This window comes from Sparus aurata, chromosome 3, assembly GCF_900880675.1.
Source record: "Sparus aurata chromosome 3, fSpaAur1.1, whole genome shotgun sequence".
Lineage (NCBI taxonomy): Eukaryota > Metazoa > Chordata > Actinopteri > Spariformes > Sparidae > Sparus > Sparus aurata.
Genome location: NC_044189.1, coordinates 9,748,927 through 9,765,488, shown reverse-complemented (window position 1 = coordinate 9,765,488; position 16,562 = coordinate 9,748,927). Strand labels below are relative to the sequence as shown.

General features: G+C 42.6%; 1 protein-coding gene across 1 annotated transcript in view; it reads right to left on the bottom strand.

Annotated features, from left to right (window-relative positions):
* The window catches only part of angpt1 (angiopoietin 1), a 63,391-nt gene that overhangs the window by 30,136 nt on the left and 16,693 nt on the right, over window positions 1-16,562 (bottom strand). Inside the window, exons 2-4 of the mRNA XM_030413076.1 lie at window positions 8,521-8,676; window positions 7,775-7,896; window positions 6,384-6,616 (exon numbers count right to left, since the gene is read on the bottom strand). Coding sequence (XP_030268936.1) covers window positions 6,384-6,616; window positions 7,775-7,896; window positions 8,521-8,676 — 511 coding nt within the window. The remainder of the gene's footprint in view (window positions 1-6,383; window positions 6,617-7,774; window positions 7,897-8,520; window positions 8,677-16,562) is intronic.

Here is a 16,562-nt window from a genome sequence, read left to right as displayed (position 1 = left end):
TCTAATACAACAAAGAGCGGCCCTGTCAGGCGGTAATTTACCCCAAGCCGGCAGACAGCGGGGGCACGTTTTGAAGGCCAGGGGAGATCACTGTCGGAGGGGAACTTTCTGGTATTTCGATCCGTAACCGTGCGGACGATTGTTTCGCAATCGCCTCTCGAGATCTCCTCTCGTTGGAAGAAGAAGAGTTGCTGCCGCGGGGACTCGACGCTACAGTTTTGGAGCGGCTCCCCTTGAACAGCTCGCTGCCCGGGCTCTACAAATATTATTTATGTCCTAATATTTATTTACAGAAAAATATTTTGTGGTTCAGTGGGGACTCGTATTCAGTAGGGGGTTCATGTGAAAAGATCAGCAGGGCTTTGGGTGTTTGCATAAATCAGTACCCTTGCCAAATGAGCCCAAGTTGTAGAAGCCGGAGAGAGTGAATGATGGCGCTAAATGGACTGCCACAGACGATCACAGCTCCCATGTGAATATAATCATTCTTTAAATGCCACTCAGAGTTTAAGTGATTCCATACTAAATCCAAATGAAATTTCTCTGGTGTATTCATATACGGTGGATGCAAAGCGCTATAAAATAATAGCAGCTCATTCCCACAGTACATTTTACAACAATGATGTGTAGCCTGCTTCACATCTGAAGAGGATTAGGGCTGCTGTGCGAAACATTTCTGGGTAATGTGTCCCAAGACTGAGATTCAAACTATGTTTGCTTAATAATAGAAATCCTTTTTCTTTAATATACTGCTGGGTAGAGATCAGGCTTTTTGAACTATACATTTTGTATGAATCACAGGCCTTGTGTATCATGGTTTTTAATCATGTATCAAAGAATATATGAGGGAAATATATCCGTGGAATGTTTTTTAATTTGGTTTCCATAAAGTAACTGGTCCTTATAATTCACACATGATGTTTTTATCGTAGGATTTTAGCAAATCAATGCACTTAATCCAAGTCCACTTCAAAATGTGGTTTTCGTCTAGTGGATTATGTATGTGAAGAGCTGTGGCTCAGAGGTAGAGCCAGCATCTTGTTATTAGGAGGTCGCTGGTTCAATTCTCTAGGTCTGCATGAAGTCCTTGAACAAGATATTGAACCCCAAACTGCTCCTGGTGTGCTGGTTGGCACCTTGCATGGACTGTGTATGCATGAATTAATAAGTCACTCTGGGAAAAAACGTCTGCTAAATTGGTGAAAGCATACATTTTCTCTATGCTCACTGAAAATTGGATTTTAAGAGACGGGCCTACGAGCATGATTGACATCACAAACAGTTTGGCAGCCAATCCTGGTCCAGTGTTTTAGCAGACACAAGTGTGATGTGGAAAACACACACACTGAGAATGGACTTCACAGAGTGACGTCAAACCTGTGCTTTGTACGCTTTCATTATTAAAATAGAGAAAACCTTCAACCTCAAAACTACCAAGTAAAGTAGGCCAATCATTTTAAGTTGTTTAGCTTTTTAGCTTGTACAACTTAAATTCACTTGGTAATTCTGAGGTAATCCATTTCCTAATTGTTTAAACATAAAGTCAACTTTCAAAATTTACACTGTAAATGCAACCAAACATCCCTTGGTCCCTCCTGTGACGTCTGTCAAGTAAAAACAACATTGCACTTCCTGGGTTCTGATAAAAACAAAAGTCACCAGTAACCATTATCTAGTGAGCAAATATGCTTCTTTTAAACATAACTGACAAAGCAGCCCAGAATGCATATACAGTATTAACATATACTGTAGGAGATTTTCATTCTCGCAATCCTACTGTATACAATCTATACACAGAACTGTAGCCGGGCAATAAATGCAATAAATTAACTCACCGACTGGAATTGTGATCTACTGCCTTAATAAATGGCTTTAAAACATACTGCTCCATTTAAGACTTGTGTGCAAACGCTGCGTCTAATGAAACAGTCCTGTTCCCTCAGCGAAACTAAATGCGAATGGTACCCATTACGTTTAAGGAAGGTCGCTGGGGTGACTCACAATAACTGCACACTTAACAAGGTCTTTGCAGCAATAGGTGTCAACTCATTCTGCCGGTCAGTGAAGCATAAAAATAATCATGAGCAGCAGTTAAAACTTTGGTCTGGATTGGGAAGGGTCGTCTAATGAAGTGGTTTACCACCCTGTCGTGTCGGGGCATTATAACACGCACAAGGTTTTTTTTTTCTTTAAGTTTTGCATGGAATAATTTGACTCTCTGAGTAAGCAGCTGTAAAAAGTGATGAATATCGTTCATTTTGTTGCATGATAGAACATTGTAAAATTTAATCATATTTGGCAGCAGGTTTATTTTGGATTGTTCCAAGTCTTAGGTCAATTACTGCTAATAACGGCACAAGGCTCATTGCACCCTAATGAGGTTTGGGGTAATGATAACAAGCCAAACAAGAGCTGCACCGCTGCATCTGGCCACATCAAAAAAATCAACTCAACTGGTGGTTGAAAACTCATTGAAACCTTAATTGTAGGAAAAGCCATACATGGACGAATGGAAAAATGCACATCTACTCACCACCGATGGAAAGTTGGGTGAAATCACCGAAGTCCGTTAAACATTTCTGGAGCTCTGAATCAAATCAGTGTGGCAGAATTCACTTGAACAACTGAAGCAGCCGGGGACTAAAATAAATCTATACACCGCATCCAGTGAAATCCAGGTCTCCAGAAGCCCGGCGATCAGATATTGATGCGAAGAGACATCATTTAAACCCTTGATGAGCTTGTGCACCCATCCACTTGCAACCTAACACTTCTAGCCCTCCAGCTGGTGAAAACTTTGGCTTTGAAAAGGGTGGAAATAATGTTTTCAAATCAATCTGGGATTTAGGGCTTCTGGGAAATTGGATTACACTCGACGAACTGTACCGAGACATTTTCTATTTCAGTTGTTTTGGAGGATGCTGTTAAGCTGTGAAGCTTCAGAAAATGTTTTGCGGACTATGAACAGTCACCGGACTTTCCATCAGCACGGGGGTGAGTAGACAATGACTAAATGTTCCTTGATAAATCTCCCTTTTCTAAGTATTTTTTCATCTTCCCGAGGTGGATTTGAGTCAGGGAACAGCTCAGCTTCCAAAACAATGCCTAATGCGGGCAGACGCCACTCCATGGCACGACATGCGAACCCTTTTCCTCAAATAAAAACACTAATCCATTTCCCAAACAAACAGAAGCCCTCCCCTCAGCATAGCAGGAAAAAGAGGCTCCGCTGCTCCTGTGGAAAACGGGGGGCAGTGCGTCAGACGATCAGTGAGATCTACCTTCTCCTTCACCTCCCTTTGGACGGGGGCCTCCCATAGGAGCTATTACAGTTTGACTTATTCGGGCTGAGGTGAAGAAGGGGGGGGAGACCTCTGACCTGCGCGCCCGCGTCAACCTTCAACACCGCCGTGGAAGAGGAAAGGACCAACCACGGAGCAGCAGGGGCCACGTTTCATTTCTATCGCCTCTCATTAAGGCGGCCACCAATCACAGACAGAGGGGGGGTGGGCCGTCGTACCCCGCTCTACCGACCCCACAGTCACGAAACGGGCGTAAAATATAGATCATTTTGGCGGCCTTGGCAGATTATGGAGCAAAAGTCGCATCAGGACAGACTTGGATAAAACATAAAGACCAGACAGGCCTACGTGGTCTTAAAAGACCTCCTCTAATTAAATGTAACACACACAAATCCAGACTAAACAGTCTGAGAGCAAGCAGTGGCCGCCTGTGACCTTTCGCTGCACGGAACATTAAAACTACAAAAAGGGAGCAGCATGATAAATACAAAGCATGTGTTAATCATGTGCAGTAGTTACCCACTCATGGTTCCTACATCCCTTCATACCCCTGTTGTTTCCTGTCAGGTGGGGAAACTTCGGGGGGGGCTCTACGGGGCGTCTCCACAGGAAATCCACAACCATTCCCCCCGACACAGACATTGCTCTCGAACCTCTTGTGACCAATGGGATTCAAGGCCGATGTCGGGATCAAGTGGGTTCGGCGTTCAAAGATGGGATAAATGAGTTCACTGCGTTTTGACCGAACAGGAGAGGTTGCGTTGCTGTCAGGTCAAACGCGGGGCCAAAAGGGAAATCCCTGGTCTCGTATTAACCGGGGGAGAGAAGCTCTGAGGAATAAAGTAAGCCTATTACTTCATAGCCATAGAGTCATGTTTGACATCTCACCAAAGCCGTGCGGCGCACTTTATAAAGTTAAAGCGTGAAAAGTGATTGTTGCAACAACAAAAAAAAAGAAAGAAAGCACCACGCTGCTTTATGAGAGGCAGCAAAAGCTCTTTAACAGGAGCGCACCGGGTTACAATAAGAACCGTGTTTCTCTCTTCACGCTGCTCCCAACGATGCAGAATTTAATAGCCTGTGCATCCCTGTGTCTCTCGGCATGGGGCGAGGTTTATACAACTGGTGTCATCATAATTTCACGAGGACTGTAAAAATCTAAAAAAAACACTGCAGCTGTAACATCTGACCAGAGGAAGTAAGTAATCCAAAACAAAGTCGAGCGCAGCGCCTCGCTGTTTGAGCGTCAGGCGGCCAATCCACAAACTTTCTTCTGCACACTGTGGTTTGGCACGGGTCGGCAGGCATTTTCTTGGGTGAGGGTCAACTCTGTTTGGGATGGACGATATTAAGAGCTAAGGAATAACACAACCAAAAGACGACTGACTGACGTGTTGTCCTCCCCAAGAAACATAACATAAACTTTTCCTTGCCTGGTTGGACCGAGCCAACGCACGGAGGATGTTCTTGATTTTTGCTTCATGGTTTCTGAGTGGATCAGGAATAAATGTTTACAGCCATGCTACAGCTCTGCGGGGCTGACCTCAGCTCACAGCGACAATGCCAACATGCTAATGTTTAAAAAATGTTTACTTTCTTCACCACATTCGGATGAGGGTTAGCAGGTTTAGCATTTCCTGATAAACACTTTGCACAGAGTGCAGCTGAAGCTAAAGGGATTTGGTCATAGCTCTGGACAAGATTCAAAATCTGATATGATAAAGACACTTAAGTGAAATGAGATCAAAAAAGTTCATCCTGAGGGCGACATAAATATTTTTTTACCAAACGGCAACCTCCAGGGCTAAAAAATGAAGCCAACGCTGAAGGGCCAAAAACTGCAGTTCCCCAAATGGCCACTCGAGGCTCCAAAAGTTAGTCAATCTTCATACACCCCAATGTTAAAATGCAAAACTGAACTGCAGAAATAAACATGTTCATAACTTGGTACAAAATTGGTTTTGGGTCTATACAGAGAGGTGAAGAGAGCCAAATTACTGTTTTAATCCTGTTCAAATTGTACCATTAATTAGCCTACACATGTGGTTGTCAATGTAAAGATCATTCTCAATGCAAGAAAGTCAAAGTAAACGATTTTGAAAGTACGTAATTATAAAGACTACACACCAAACTGTCATGTAAGCTAGGTCGTCTCATTTACACTCACTGAAAACCTTGTAGAGCTGGTCCCATATATTAGTTAGCTGACAAAACAAACCCTCCTTTTGCACAACTGCAGCTGACAACATGCACAGCCTTCTTTTCTCGCTTTAATTTACGAAATCATGTTTTATATCCAACTCACTTGTTTACATTATATCAAAGCTCAAAGTTACACATTTAAGAGTGTGGTTGATTTGAGTGACAGCTAGCCTCAGCCTCAGCTCCACCCAGGCTCCACTTCCTTGCCACCACAATTATAGTTTCACAATGGATTTTCTGAAAAAACCCATGGGGGACGTCACGGAGAGTACGACTATATTTATGAGTCCGTGTCTCAATCTAATAGCCGCAGAGGCATTTCACTCAGAACCACAAATGTCAACCCCGTGGTGATGCTGAGAGCAAAGTCATGGGGTCATCGGAGTCGGGAAGCTCCGTCCAATGGGGACATGGGAATTTCTGTGCAGAATTACTTTGCAGTCCATTTAACAGATGTCAGATCAACAGACGCTCTGACTCTGGAGCCATATCACTAGCATAGCCAAAAATACAACAGCTATAATGGCAAGTTCAAATTGCACCTACGGTATACATACACCTACAGACTTGCACTTGGTAAATTACAGTCTGTGTCCTTATTGTCTGTGACTTCTTGGCACTAAGTACAACTTTCAAACACAGCCTTGCTTGTGGTTGTCATCATCTAAATCGTTCCTGGTTCCGCTCACTGATTGGTCCAACAATATATTGTCAAAGCTATCAGACTTCGTTAAACTCCTAATATGTTGCGACTTCCTTCTTCTCCATCCTCAGCACCATACACTCTTGCTCTCATGTGACAGCTATTGTGTAAATCTTTGATTTGCTGAAACAGTTCCAGGCCTCTCTGGATGTAAGATGTACTTCCAGTGTGCTTACCTCCGTCTTTGGAGCAGAGGTTGAGCAGGTTATGGACGGTGTCCATCATCTCCTGCTGCTGTCTCTGCAGGGCCGTGCTGTTTCCCGTGGCCCGGCTCAGCTGGGCTTCCAGTTCTCTGATGACCCCGCTCTGACTCCCCACCAGGGTCTGGAGACTCCCCTTCTCCTGCTTCAGCGTCTCCAGCTCTTCACGGTGCCGCACCTCCATTTCTAACATCTTCTGCTCCAGGAGGCTGAGGGACAGGAGGAAAGGTCAGGAAGAGTTTGTTGTGGAAGATGAAGAAGTTGTTAATGATTGTCATTCCTTCAGGGCATCCAGAACTGCTGGACCGAGTTTTGTTTTCACAGATTATATGGATTGAATATTGTTTTCTGTTACGATATTGACCAACGTGTGAGCCTACAGCTTATGTAATATGCAACTTTTAGAAGATCTTATCATTTCATTAATTCATTAATAAATTCCTCCACTTTCTCACATTTTTATGTCCTGCAGTTGGACACGGCGATCAATCACAACGCGCTCCCTTCACTATATGGGAATATGGGAACACAAACACGAAAAAGTTCCTGTGAGACTGAAATAAAAATAATGATGCCTGTAGGTCCGGTTGCTATGTGTTCCCCGCACAACATATGCCTCATCACGCTCGTTGCGAGCCCATCTGAGGTAAATGACCAAGCCCTTTCAGTATAAACATTACCGCTGTACACTCTAATGCCTGGAAGATGATATAAGCTGACATCGAATTTATTAGCTAATCATGTTTCCCTCTAGATTCGCTAAAAAGACGTCAAAATTGCCGAAGCTCGTGGAGATTGCCCTCCGTAAGCCCCGGCGATAACTTGAAAGTCTGAACCACCAGAGAGCATGCTTTAAATCTGCGTTCTTTTTTTCTCAAAGTGATTGCATGGGGTCCCAATGGATGCTTGCATTAAGAGATGTGAACCAATCCCATTTAAAAACTACATCATCAAGCCAATCCCAGAGGACCAATCACCGATTTGGAGACATGAAAATGGAATCCAAAAGCCACATTTTAATCGCCTGATTTTGCAACAAAACGCTCAGCGATCCAACGTGGAAAGCGTATAGCCCTGTGGATTTGAGACTGATTTACCGAGCATCACAGAAAAATACGAGCTTCCTTTCATGCTCTTGTGTACACAACTGGCTCTGGAAAAGTGGTCAGCGAGAGCTGGTAGCAAGCTTTCTGATTTTGTTTACACAATCCCGCAGAGAAACGGCAGGACTTAGAGTGAAAACCATTTCTGCACGGTCAGGATCATCTTTATTTTTCTTCAGTCTAGCTTTGTCCAATTTTGCCGCAGTATGGAGGTCGTCATGAATATGTGCTCTGTTTTGTTTGCTTTAAGCCTTGTCTGTTTACCTGTTCTTGTCATGCAGCTTGCTGATCTCATTGGTCTGCACCATTAACTCTTTCTCCAGCTTGTTAGTGGAGAGGGAATTTTCCAGCAGCTGGATCTCGAGCCTGGACGTCTGATTCAGAACCTGCCGTGATAAGAAAATACAGGTATACAGAATAAAAAGGTAATAAAGACTATAACGTGCCCTCTTAAACACTGTGTTCGCTGCAGTAATGAAAGCTAAACCATGCACCAAACTCTGCAGAGAAGCCAAAAACTGTGGGGCAGTATTTATGGCTTTTGAGACAATGGAGGGAAAAAAAAAAAAAAAAAAAAAAAAACACTCCACATATAAACCATCAACTTTGTTTTCATTTTGTCAAGTGTTCACCCACACATGGTAATACTTAGAAATATTCATCTCTGCTATGATTATCTTTTTTCCTCCTTGCAAACAGTTATCTTTTTTAGTGTTTGAGCAAAAATTGACCCACCCAACTTAACAACTTTCAATCACCTCCTCCTCAAACTCCTTCATTTAAAACACTAAAAAAGGAAGCCGGGCCAAACAACTCAAGAGGAGGGGAAAAGGCATTTATATAGCATTGGTATTGTCCTTGGCCAGTCCTCTGTGACCATTCTAGGGCAGTTGAACATGGAATAGTTTGGTTAATGGAGCATAGGATGGATGCTCTCAGTGCATGAGAAAGAGAAAGACATAAAAACGGGTTTGGGAGCATTAGTGTGAGTGTGTTTGAAGAGCCGTTACCTGCGTCTCAACGTCAGTTAGCTTGCGTGTCTGTTCGGCCGTCTGAGAAAGAAGGTTGGTGCCCATTTCCAACATGGCTGCCGTGTGGTTGTGGACGGCGCTCTGCTGCAGCTGGGCCATCTCTGTCTTCATGCTCTCTTTGATGTAGTTCTCGATCTGCACCAAGGAAACCATCGCAGAAAAACTGATCAGACATGGAAATTGTGAGATAGTGTGGCTGCCACCAAGTGACAACACCTCAGCTAGCATTTTGCATGTTTACAGTCATGTTTTGATTGATTCACAGAGGTTTGACCCTTCCATGGCTGAACATAGAAATATTTAAAAACAACAAAATATCATGAATCCCTTGAAACACAATTTCTCAGTTTGCCTCAGATTAGTGTCAAAAGCCAAGACATTGAAACTCAGATGCCATATTAGCATGCGATACAAACAAGTGTGAACCTACAGTGACATCACAACCATTTTGAAGTCTTGAATTTGGCATTACACCCATTGCCATCATGGTTTATTCTGAGGTAGAAGTAACAGTAGTTGGACGAAAGGGTGGAGGTGGGATCTAACTGATTCAATCTGACTCAGAACCAAAACACAAGCCTTGGTAGCAGCTTGTCAATCGCAAAGTAGCCACACTCTGAAGCATACCCTGCATTATCATCCATTTTCCTCTAAATTGGACCATGATTTACATGTAGAGGACTTTAAACAAGCGAATGAGACCATAAACTCACGAAGAAACCATTTACTAAGATAAGAGACCAAGTGAGAAGTAGCGTAATTTTCTCATAAGCTTATATAAAATTAGTCTTCTTTTTGAAACTGACTGCAGGGACTGCAGGTTTGAGGCACCTCTGCATTGGTTTCACTTTCCAGACCATAAAGCTCCATATCTATATACAATCAATGGCTGTAATTGGTTCCCCTGGCCCCGTATTGGATTTAACTGATATAAGGCTCTTTGCTGTGATCATAGTACAGTTTAATTGTGCGAAAAGATATCTTACAACTGAAATTAGGCAGCTCTCAGCTCTTAACTAAGAAATCATTGTTTTTGTCCTCCACAGTAAAAGCCAGTTTAGGGGGTACTGTATAATATACCTTAATCAAGACACGAGAAGTTCAATCTAGTTTGTTGATCAACCTTCCTTTGATCACACAATGGAATGGGCACAAACAAACATATTTCTTTCCATCATTTGAGTTGAACTCAAGTGAAGAATTGGTTTAGCGAATATAGGCACAGCCAGATGTAGGCGGTTAGCTTGGGTTGGAAGAGATGAACAGATATTCACTGAAGCTTGTCCGGAAAGAATTCTTTCATCCTTATCTCCAGGCAGTGACAAGAGGGAGATGGAGGTTTATGGCGGATAAGATTTCTTTTATGGACTAACTGTGGACCATCTGTGCATTGTGCTTTGATTCTTAATTTTATTTTCCTCCCAGTTAAATGTTAATGCAATAGTTTCTTTTCCCCCTTTCCTTTCCTTTTGCAGAGGCCAAGGTAGATAGGTTGATCTAACCCTTCTAAGTCTTTCCTACTTTCTTCTACTTTCTTTTTGAGCGCAATCCTTTAATATTAGATTAGATTATTAGATAAAGAGAGGCTTATCCATGTATGGTTAGAGACATGCCTTTGTTGTACAAATAAATCCAAGATGATTGGATTTTGAGTGTCCACTTGTCCGTCTGGTTGCTCTCAGTCTGAACACATGCTGAGATGATTCAATAATCGGCCGGTGGGGAGACTCTCATCCACTCCATCTTTAAACGATTTCATCCCAAGTTTAGCTTTGGCTCATCAATGGTCTGTAACAGCCATGTTTTTCAGGGACACCTCGGCCAAGACAAATCACTGTCAAACGGCACAACATCACCAGTGTTGGTGTCCTTAGCAACAGTTCCCATCCTGCGGTGTAGCTGAGGGCAGAATATAGGGCTTATTCTCGAAGGAAAGGTAAAAACAATGTATCTTCAACCAGCCATGATACTAACTTGTCATTAATGCTTCATTGGGTTAAATTTACACAAGTCATTAAAGGGCTTGGTTGGATCTCCCATTTTTCAGGACCAAATCTTGAGAACTGTGTGTTGTTATATGCGTACAATTTACATTTGATCTAATCATTAGATCAGTGAATGAATAGGTTGACAAAGCAGGTTAAACACTATACAAAGTGAATATATATTAGTTTTGGACCCATGCTCGTGACCGTTTAGTTTCTAAAACTAACAGGAGAATCAATCTATCTGCATGTTGATGCATCTAAAATCTCTATGCTGTAGATATTCCTACTTGCAGGAAAAAAATGGTCAATGACCCTGTTTTCTGCAACAAAAAAAACTGATGGACTGCATCATTTCAATCAATCTCAGGCCAATAGATAATGAAACAGTCAGAGCAGAGATGGATCACCTCGTTCCTCCACAGAAACAGCCAGTTCTCGGCCATTTGCACAGGTCCGCCAAGACGAATTAGTTTTTGAATGTAATATCCTTTCTTGGCAACGATATTAAAGTGAAATGTAACATTTTTTCGGGCTGGATTTCAGGCATAATACAGCTTCCCCTAACTGTGAACTACATAAGGCTGATATAAGTGTCACTTTCCACATAACCTCCAATGGTCTGGCCCGAGGAATTGGAAAGAAAACAGTGAGTCTGGAATCCACGGAGCTCCAGTAATGATGGATTACTGTGCCTGATAATGAACCATAGCAGATGACGGTGTTTGGAAATGGTTTTCAGTCAATATAGAATTGTAAAATCTCTGATCTCTGCCGATGGGGCAGAATGTTTTTACTCTGAAAACTTCAACCTCACTGTCTCGTACATCTCACAACACCACAGGACAGCGATAGGCTGCACATTGTAAGTCACCTTGAGAGAAAAGGTATCAAGGGGACAGATGGCCGATAGAAACTTAAACCCAGCGATCACTTCATGGTTTGTCTCGTAGGGAATGTGGCTGACTCATGGCTGGATCGAGTGGGGGTCATAAATGGAAAGTACCAAGGAGAAACAAGATTACACAAACACGCCCAATCATGTAAAATCACCACTCGGAACGCCGTAAAAATAGGTCTATGTGGATGTTGGGTTATTTAGATGGTCTCTAACCTCGACTCCAGAGAAACACTCCGCCGTTCCAGTCGGCGACTACTAATCGTAGCTATTGTCAGCAGTGAAAGCAAATACTTGCTTTCACTGCCAGAACTGAAATGCAAATTTGCATCAGCTGGGATTGAGATGGTGAAATAAATATGAGTGCATGATGAGCTTGCAAAGGTTGTGTGGCTATGTTTTCTACTGAGATGTGAGGTTCTTACGCCAGCGAATGATTTTCTCCATTTAATCTTAACCATTTTTTAGTTGACCTTAAACTGGAACCAGTTTATTTCAATTCATGGTGCGGTTTTCTGCATTTTCATCATGAGATAGAGTCAAAAAGTCAATGAAATGACAGAAGCAAATGGTAATTTTGCCTGATACTTGTAAATTCTTGTCACGGCTGGGACCTTGACTGGAAACAGGTTCCAGACCAGTTAACTTGGCTTAAAAGCTTTGTGGTTTGGTACACTTCTACACGGAGACTACCAACTCAGGGGCCGAAAAGAAAAAAAAAATGGGGTCACCTTTAAAGGGTAAGTCCAGCAATCTTATATAGTTAAGTGTGTTTACAGGTCTTGGGGTAGTTGGAGTACAACTGCATGTAATTGGGTAAATTGCCTCAAGTGATGTCATTCAATTGCTAAATTTCCGAGTTTGGTCTAGCATCACACTTCTATGACACTGCTAGACTTGAGGTAGTTTGAAGGTGCAATGTTATAAAAAATGTAGAACATATAATATTCGAAATTGAATTGAAATGATCAACATAATGTGATGAAGTAACAGTTTTGATGTTATGACGGCTTTTTATTGTTACAGAGATATCTAAACACTAACACTGCCCGGCTGCTCTGTGCTCTGCTGCTAGCCGCATGGCCAATTAAGCTAACTAGCTAATGGCAGCTAGAGATAGTAGCAGGTAGCAGTAACTCTGGTGATGGGCTGCCCCCCTATTGGTTTTGAGTATGAATGCACAAGGTGGCAAATTTTGACATACTGCACTTTTAAAAACAAATGATCAAAGTCTTCTATGTTACCGACAGCGCAAAATCAACACCAAGTGACATGACTATTCAGTTTTAATATATCAAATTACATGCAGCTTTAGGCTTCAATCTACTATTCTAAATATGCAGTCGTACTCCCAAAGACCTGTAAACACACTTTAACCTGCACGTTAGCCTTTGACTACACAGCCGGATGCAGCTATTTAAGTATGAGGAATATCTTTAGATTAGAACAATATGTGGGAAACTCAAAACAGGGTTTCAGACAGAAAGGGGTCACATTATCTTTAAAATGCATCCTCAAAGCGGGACCCTTAACTTTGGCTGAGCAGCAGCCACTGTGGCCACAAGTGAAAACTATGATCTGGTGCTAAATACCTATGGTAACAATAGCACAATTGGAGAGGAGTCGTAAAGTCTGTAGTGTCCGTTACATAGCAATATTTATCTAAAGTTTGCTAACATTAGCCACCATAAGCCCCTGGTCATACCAGACCAAATATGGCTGCAGCTGCAAAGGAGGAGCGTTTCTTTATTGCTTCTAAATTCAACTTTTCATTTGTTAAAGAAAGAATGTTTCACAAGTTATAGTCTGACCTTAAAAATTTAAAGTTGACAACTTTCTCTGTTACCAACCGAGGGAACATCTCACACCTTAAAAAAGAAACGAGGAAACGAAATGTAACTCCAATTCCTTCAAAATAAAGATAAACCTGTTTTTAGATACATTCCAGAGGGTGCAATAACACCGGGCTGCTTTTACAACGACTAAATCTAGACTCTGGTTTCACAAAATCACTGTTTGCAAAGTGAGAGTCATATAAACACACGTTTATGTTTCCCTAAGTGCTACTTTACACCGAGGCATAAAGGTTTTAAGGTGGTGTGTTTGGCCCAGTCTGGCTTCATGAGTTCCCGAGGACCGCCTGCCTGTGACTTTACTAATGATGCCGCCATTAACTGCACCCTCACAACGCAGCATGTACAGACGGGTCCGTTTAGACATTTTATGAGGTCCAATTGGCAATTATTCACTAAAGCTACTTTAGGCTGTCTAGAACATAAGAGACAAGCCGGAGAACATAAAGCAGGATGGCGATTTAAAGAGCAAAGGAGCTCTTCATCATGGAGAGGGACAAGTGTTTAGGTTACGGGATGAACTGAGCAGCATGTGCACCTTGTCATGGAGGCGATCCATCAGATGACATCCCTGAAACGCACATTCTGTACATTATCAAGGCAGAGCTGCTGAATCGACATGTCGTTAAGAGCCAAGAACAGGATAATCCTTCAACATGATACTCCCCGCTATCATCGTTACAGATTATTGCAAATGTTTACCACTTTTCTGACATTCCCCATTTAGCGGTTCCAAAAGGGGGTCTTGATCCCTTTTTTTCTAAACAGCAGCGGCGGTGGTGCTGAGAGACACTGCGAGAGTTAGAAGAAAAAAAAAACGTGAGTCTGGACTGTATAAAACACTTAAAGCTCGAGCTCTCTCACATCTCTGCTTATCTCTGGCTGTGTGTGTGTGTGTTGGGGAGGTGATGGTGATGGTGTTACTGGGACGGTCTGGCCTCTGGGATGCATCCTTTTACGCTCGGGGGCCTGGATCCATTTCAGACCACTTTAATGGACAAGAGCATCGCGGGGCTGTTACCACCCTCTGGGTTGGGACCAACGCCAGCACACACACTTGTGCCTTTCTTATCGCCCCACCGACAATGAAGGGTGAAGTTGACGCAATTCTTTTAAACCTGGGGCCTCTATTTCACTCCAGCAGGGCTTTAGGAGGTGTTGCCTTGACTCACTGCCCTGTCACTCCGCAGCATTGTGTAACAAAGATACGGGAACCCTGTGAATGTATTTTAGAAAAGCTGTCTTACTCAGTCACTGGCTCGCTTGTTTTAAATCCACCTTGAAACAGCTCTAAGGCTCTCTGTCTTACACTCTGTCAAGATTAAGTGAGTAACAACCCTCGTCTTCGACCTCTTTGACCTTCGCGCCGGTGGCCAACACCCAGGCTTTTTCACTCAATTGCTGCCACATTTTCTTCTCCTCTCATAGGATGTCGTGAGAGAGAGACAGTGTTCATCAGACAGATGAAAAATCCAAACAGATGTCCCCCATTCTTTAGTGGACAGAATAGCAGCTCGACAATCAATTGTGGGTTTGATCAACGGACCATTCCCCCAAATAATTATCCAAACAGAAACTTTTCTAATCACAGTTTGGCAGTCATACACAACCAGAGCTGACACACTGAGAAATGTTGGATTTTCGCAACAAGTGGTCTACACGGGACGGCATGTCCTCGAGTTTGGCCTTTCCAAAACCACCCTCACAAAATGGATTTAACATGTGTTCATCTGGTTTAAAGTATGCACCAATTGTTAGCATAAAACGCTTTTGCCTACAGCAAGCATTACTTGCTTACCAGGGTGTCATTAACTAACTGTGTGACATTAGTTTATGGGGTTACAGGTTATACCAGATTCCTTTTAGGCACATTAGGCCATTTTGCAGCCATCTTAGCAACAACCCCTGGATAGTAATTGTGGGATAACAAGACCAGGCTTCTATCCAAATGAATGGGGAGAGAGCCATAATTTCACATGGTTGCTCAACAGCTCATCCCACCAGTATGAGAGTTTGATGTGTGATGTGTTGTAATACCGTGCATTAGCATGATATCCCTCTTTTCCTGTTCTTATTAGAAGTCCTAGTTGCAACTGTCGGGAATCTCAACTGTGAGTTAAAGTCAGCACAACAAGATCGACTGATATGTTTCCAGGTTGGGCCGTAACGAAGCACACAATCCATTTTTTGGATGAAAGGGTATTTTCTACTCAAAATGCTTTGAATGGTTCGTCTCATCTCTTGTCAGGTCACTGGTTATAAATAAAAAACAGCGGGTTACGACTAGTTACTAAAGTACTATTTCCTCACTGTATGGAAACCAGCTCTGCGTGCTATCGGCATTTAAGCTAACATTAGCAGTTTTCCCTCCAGCCTTCTATATTGCAATAATAAAGTGAGACGCATATTGTGTGAACATGGAAAGTATGCAAGCTAAGCAGCCAAGCAGACAATGAAAAAGGATGCTGATCTTACATTTTACCTCGTCAGAGCTGCTAGTAGGGCTAGCACTACACCGCCATACGAGATGAGATGAGCTTTAGCTGGTGTTTTAGCATGACAGGTGCCTGTTTTCAAGATTCTTGTTTTTAAAATCAGTTGGAAACATTACAATGCAAGAGACGCACTGTTTTAATGGACTCTTTCATTTAATAAATAATAATCGATGTTTGCCAGCAAGAAAAGACACACCATCATTCCTTTTTTTACTCCTGTCCGAAATCAAGGACCCAACACTTAAGATTTAAACAAAGAAAGGATTTAAATATAGTGTAGAAACAGGGGTCTGCAGAGAGGTGGGTGGTCCAGACCCTTCTCTCCTCTCTTTAGCTCTCTCTTAATGCTGTTGAAGCTGGACGTTCCTGACTGCTATCTGAAAAAGAAACCAGCTGCTGCCAGCTCACACCACTCACTCTAAGACTCTTTTTTTTTCTCCTCCTCTCCTTTTTGCATTCTCCCCTCTCTTCCTTTTCCCCCCTTTTGTCTTCCTGTCAAGATGCTATTGTGTTGACGTCCATCGCATTTCAGTTGTGCATTTCCAGAGAAATAATGAGCCCTGTGTACACAACCCCGAAAAAGCAAACCGACCGTTCCTCTGTATAAATCATTGCGCTCACTTGGAGGTGGTGCCCAAAAATCGTTTGGCAGGTTCGGAGGCACACCATTTTCCACGCTTCAAAGGTTTTCTGTCACAGCGGCTTGTCAACAGTGCAGGCTATAAAAGAAATGTGAGAGCATTTAGCCAATATTTGAGTTAGGGTTAGAGTTGATTTGTTGATTGTTTCT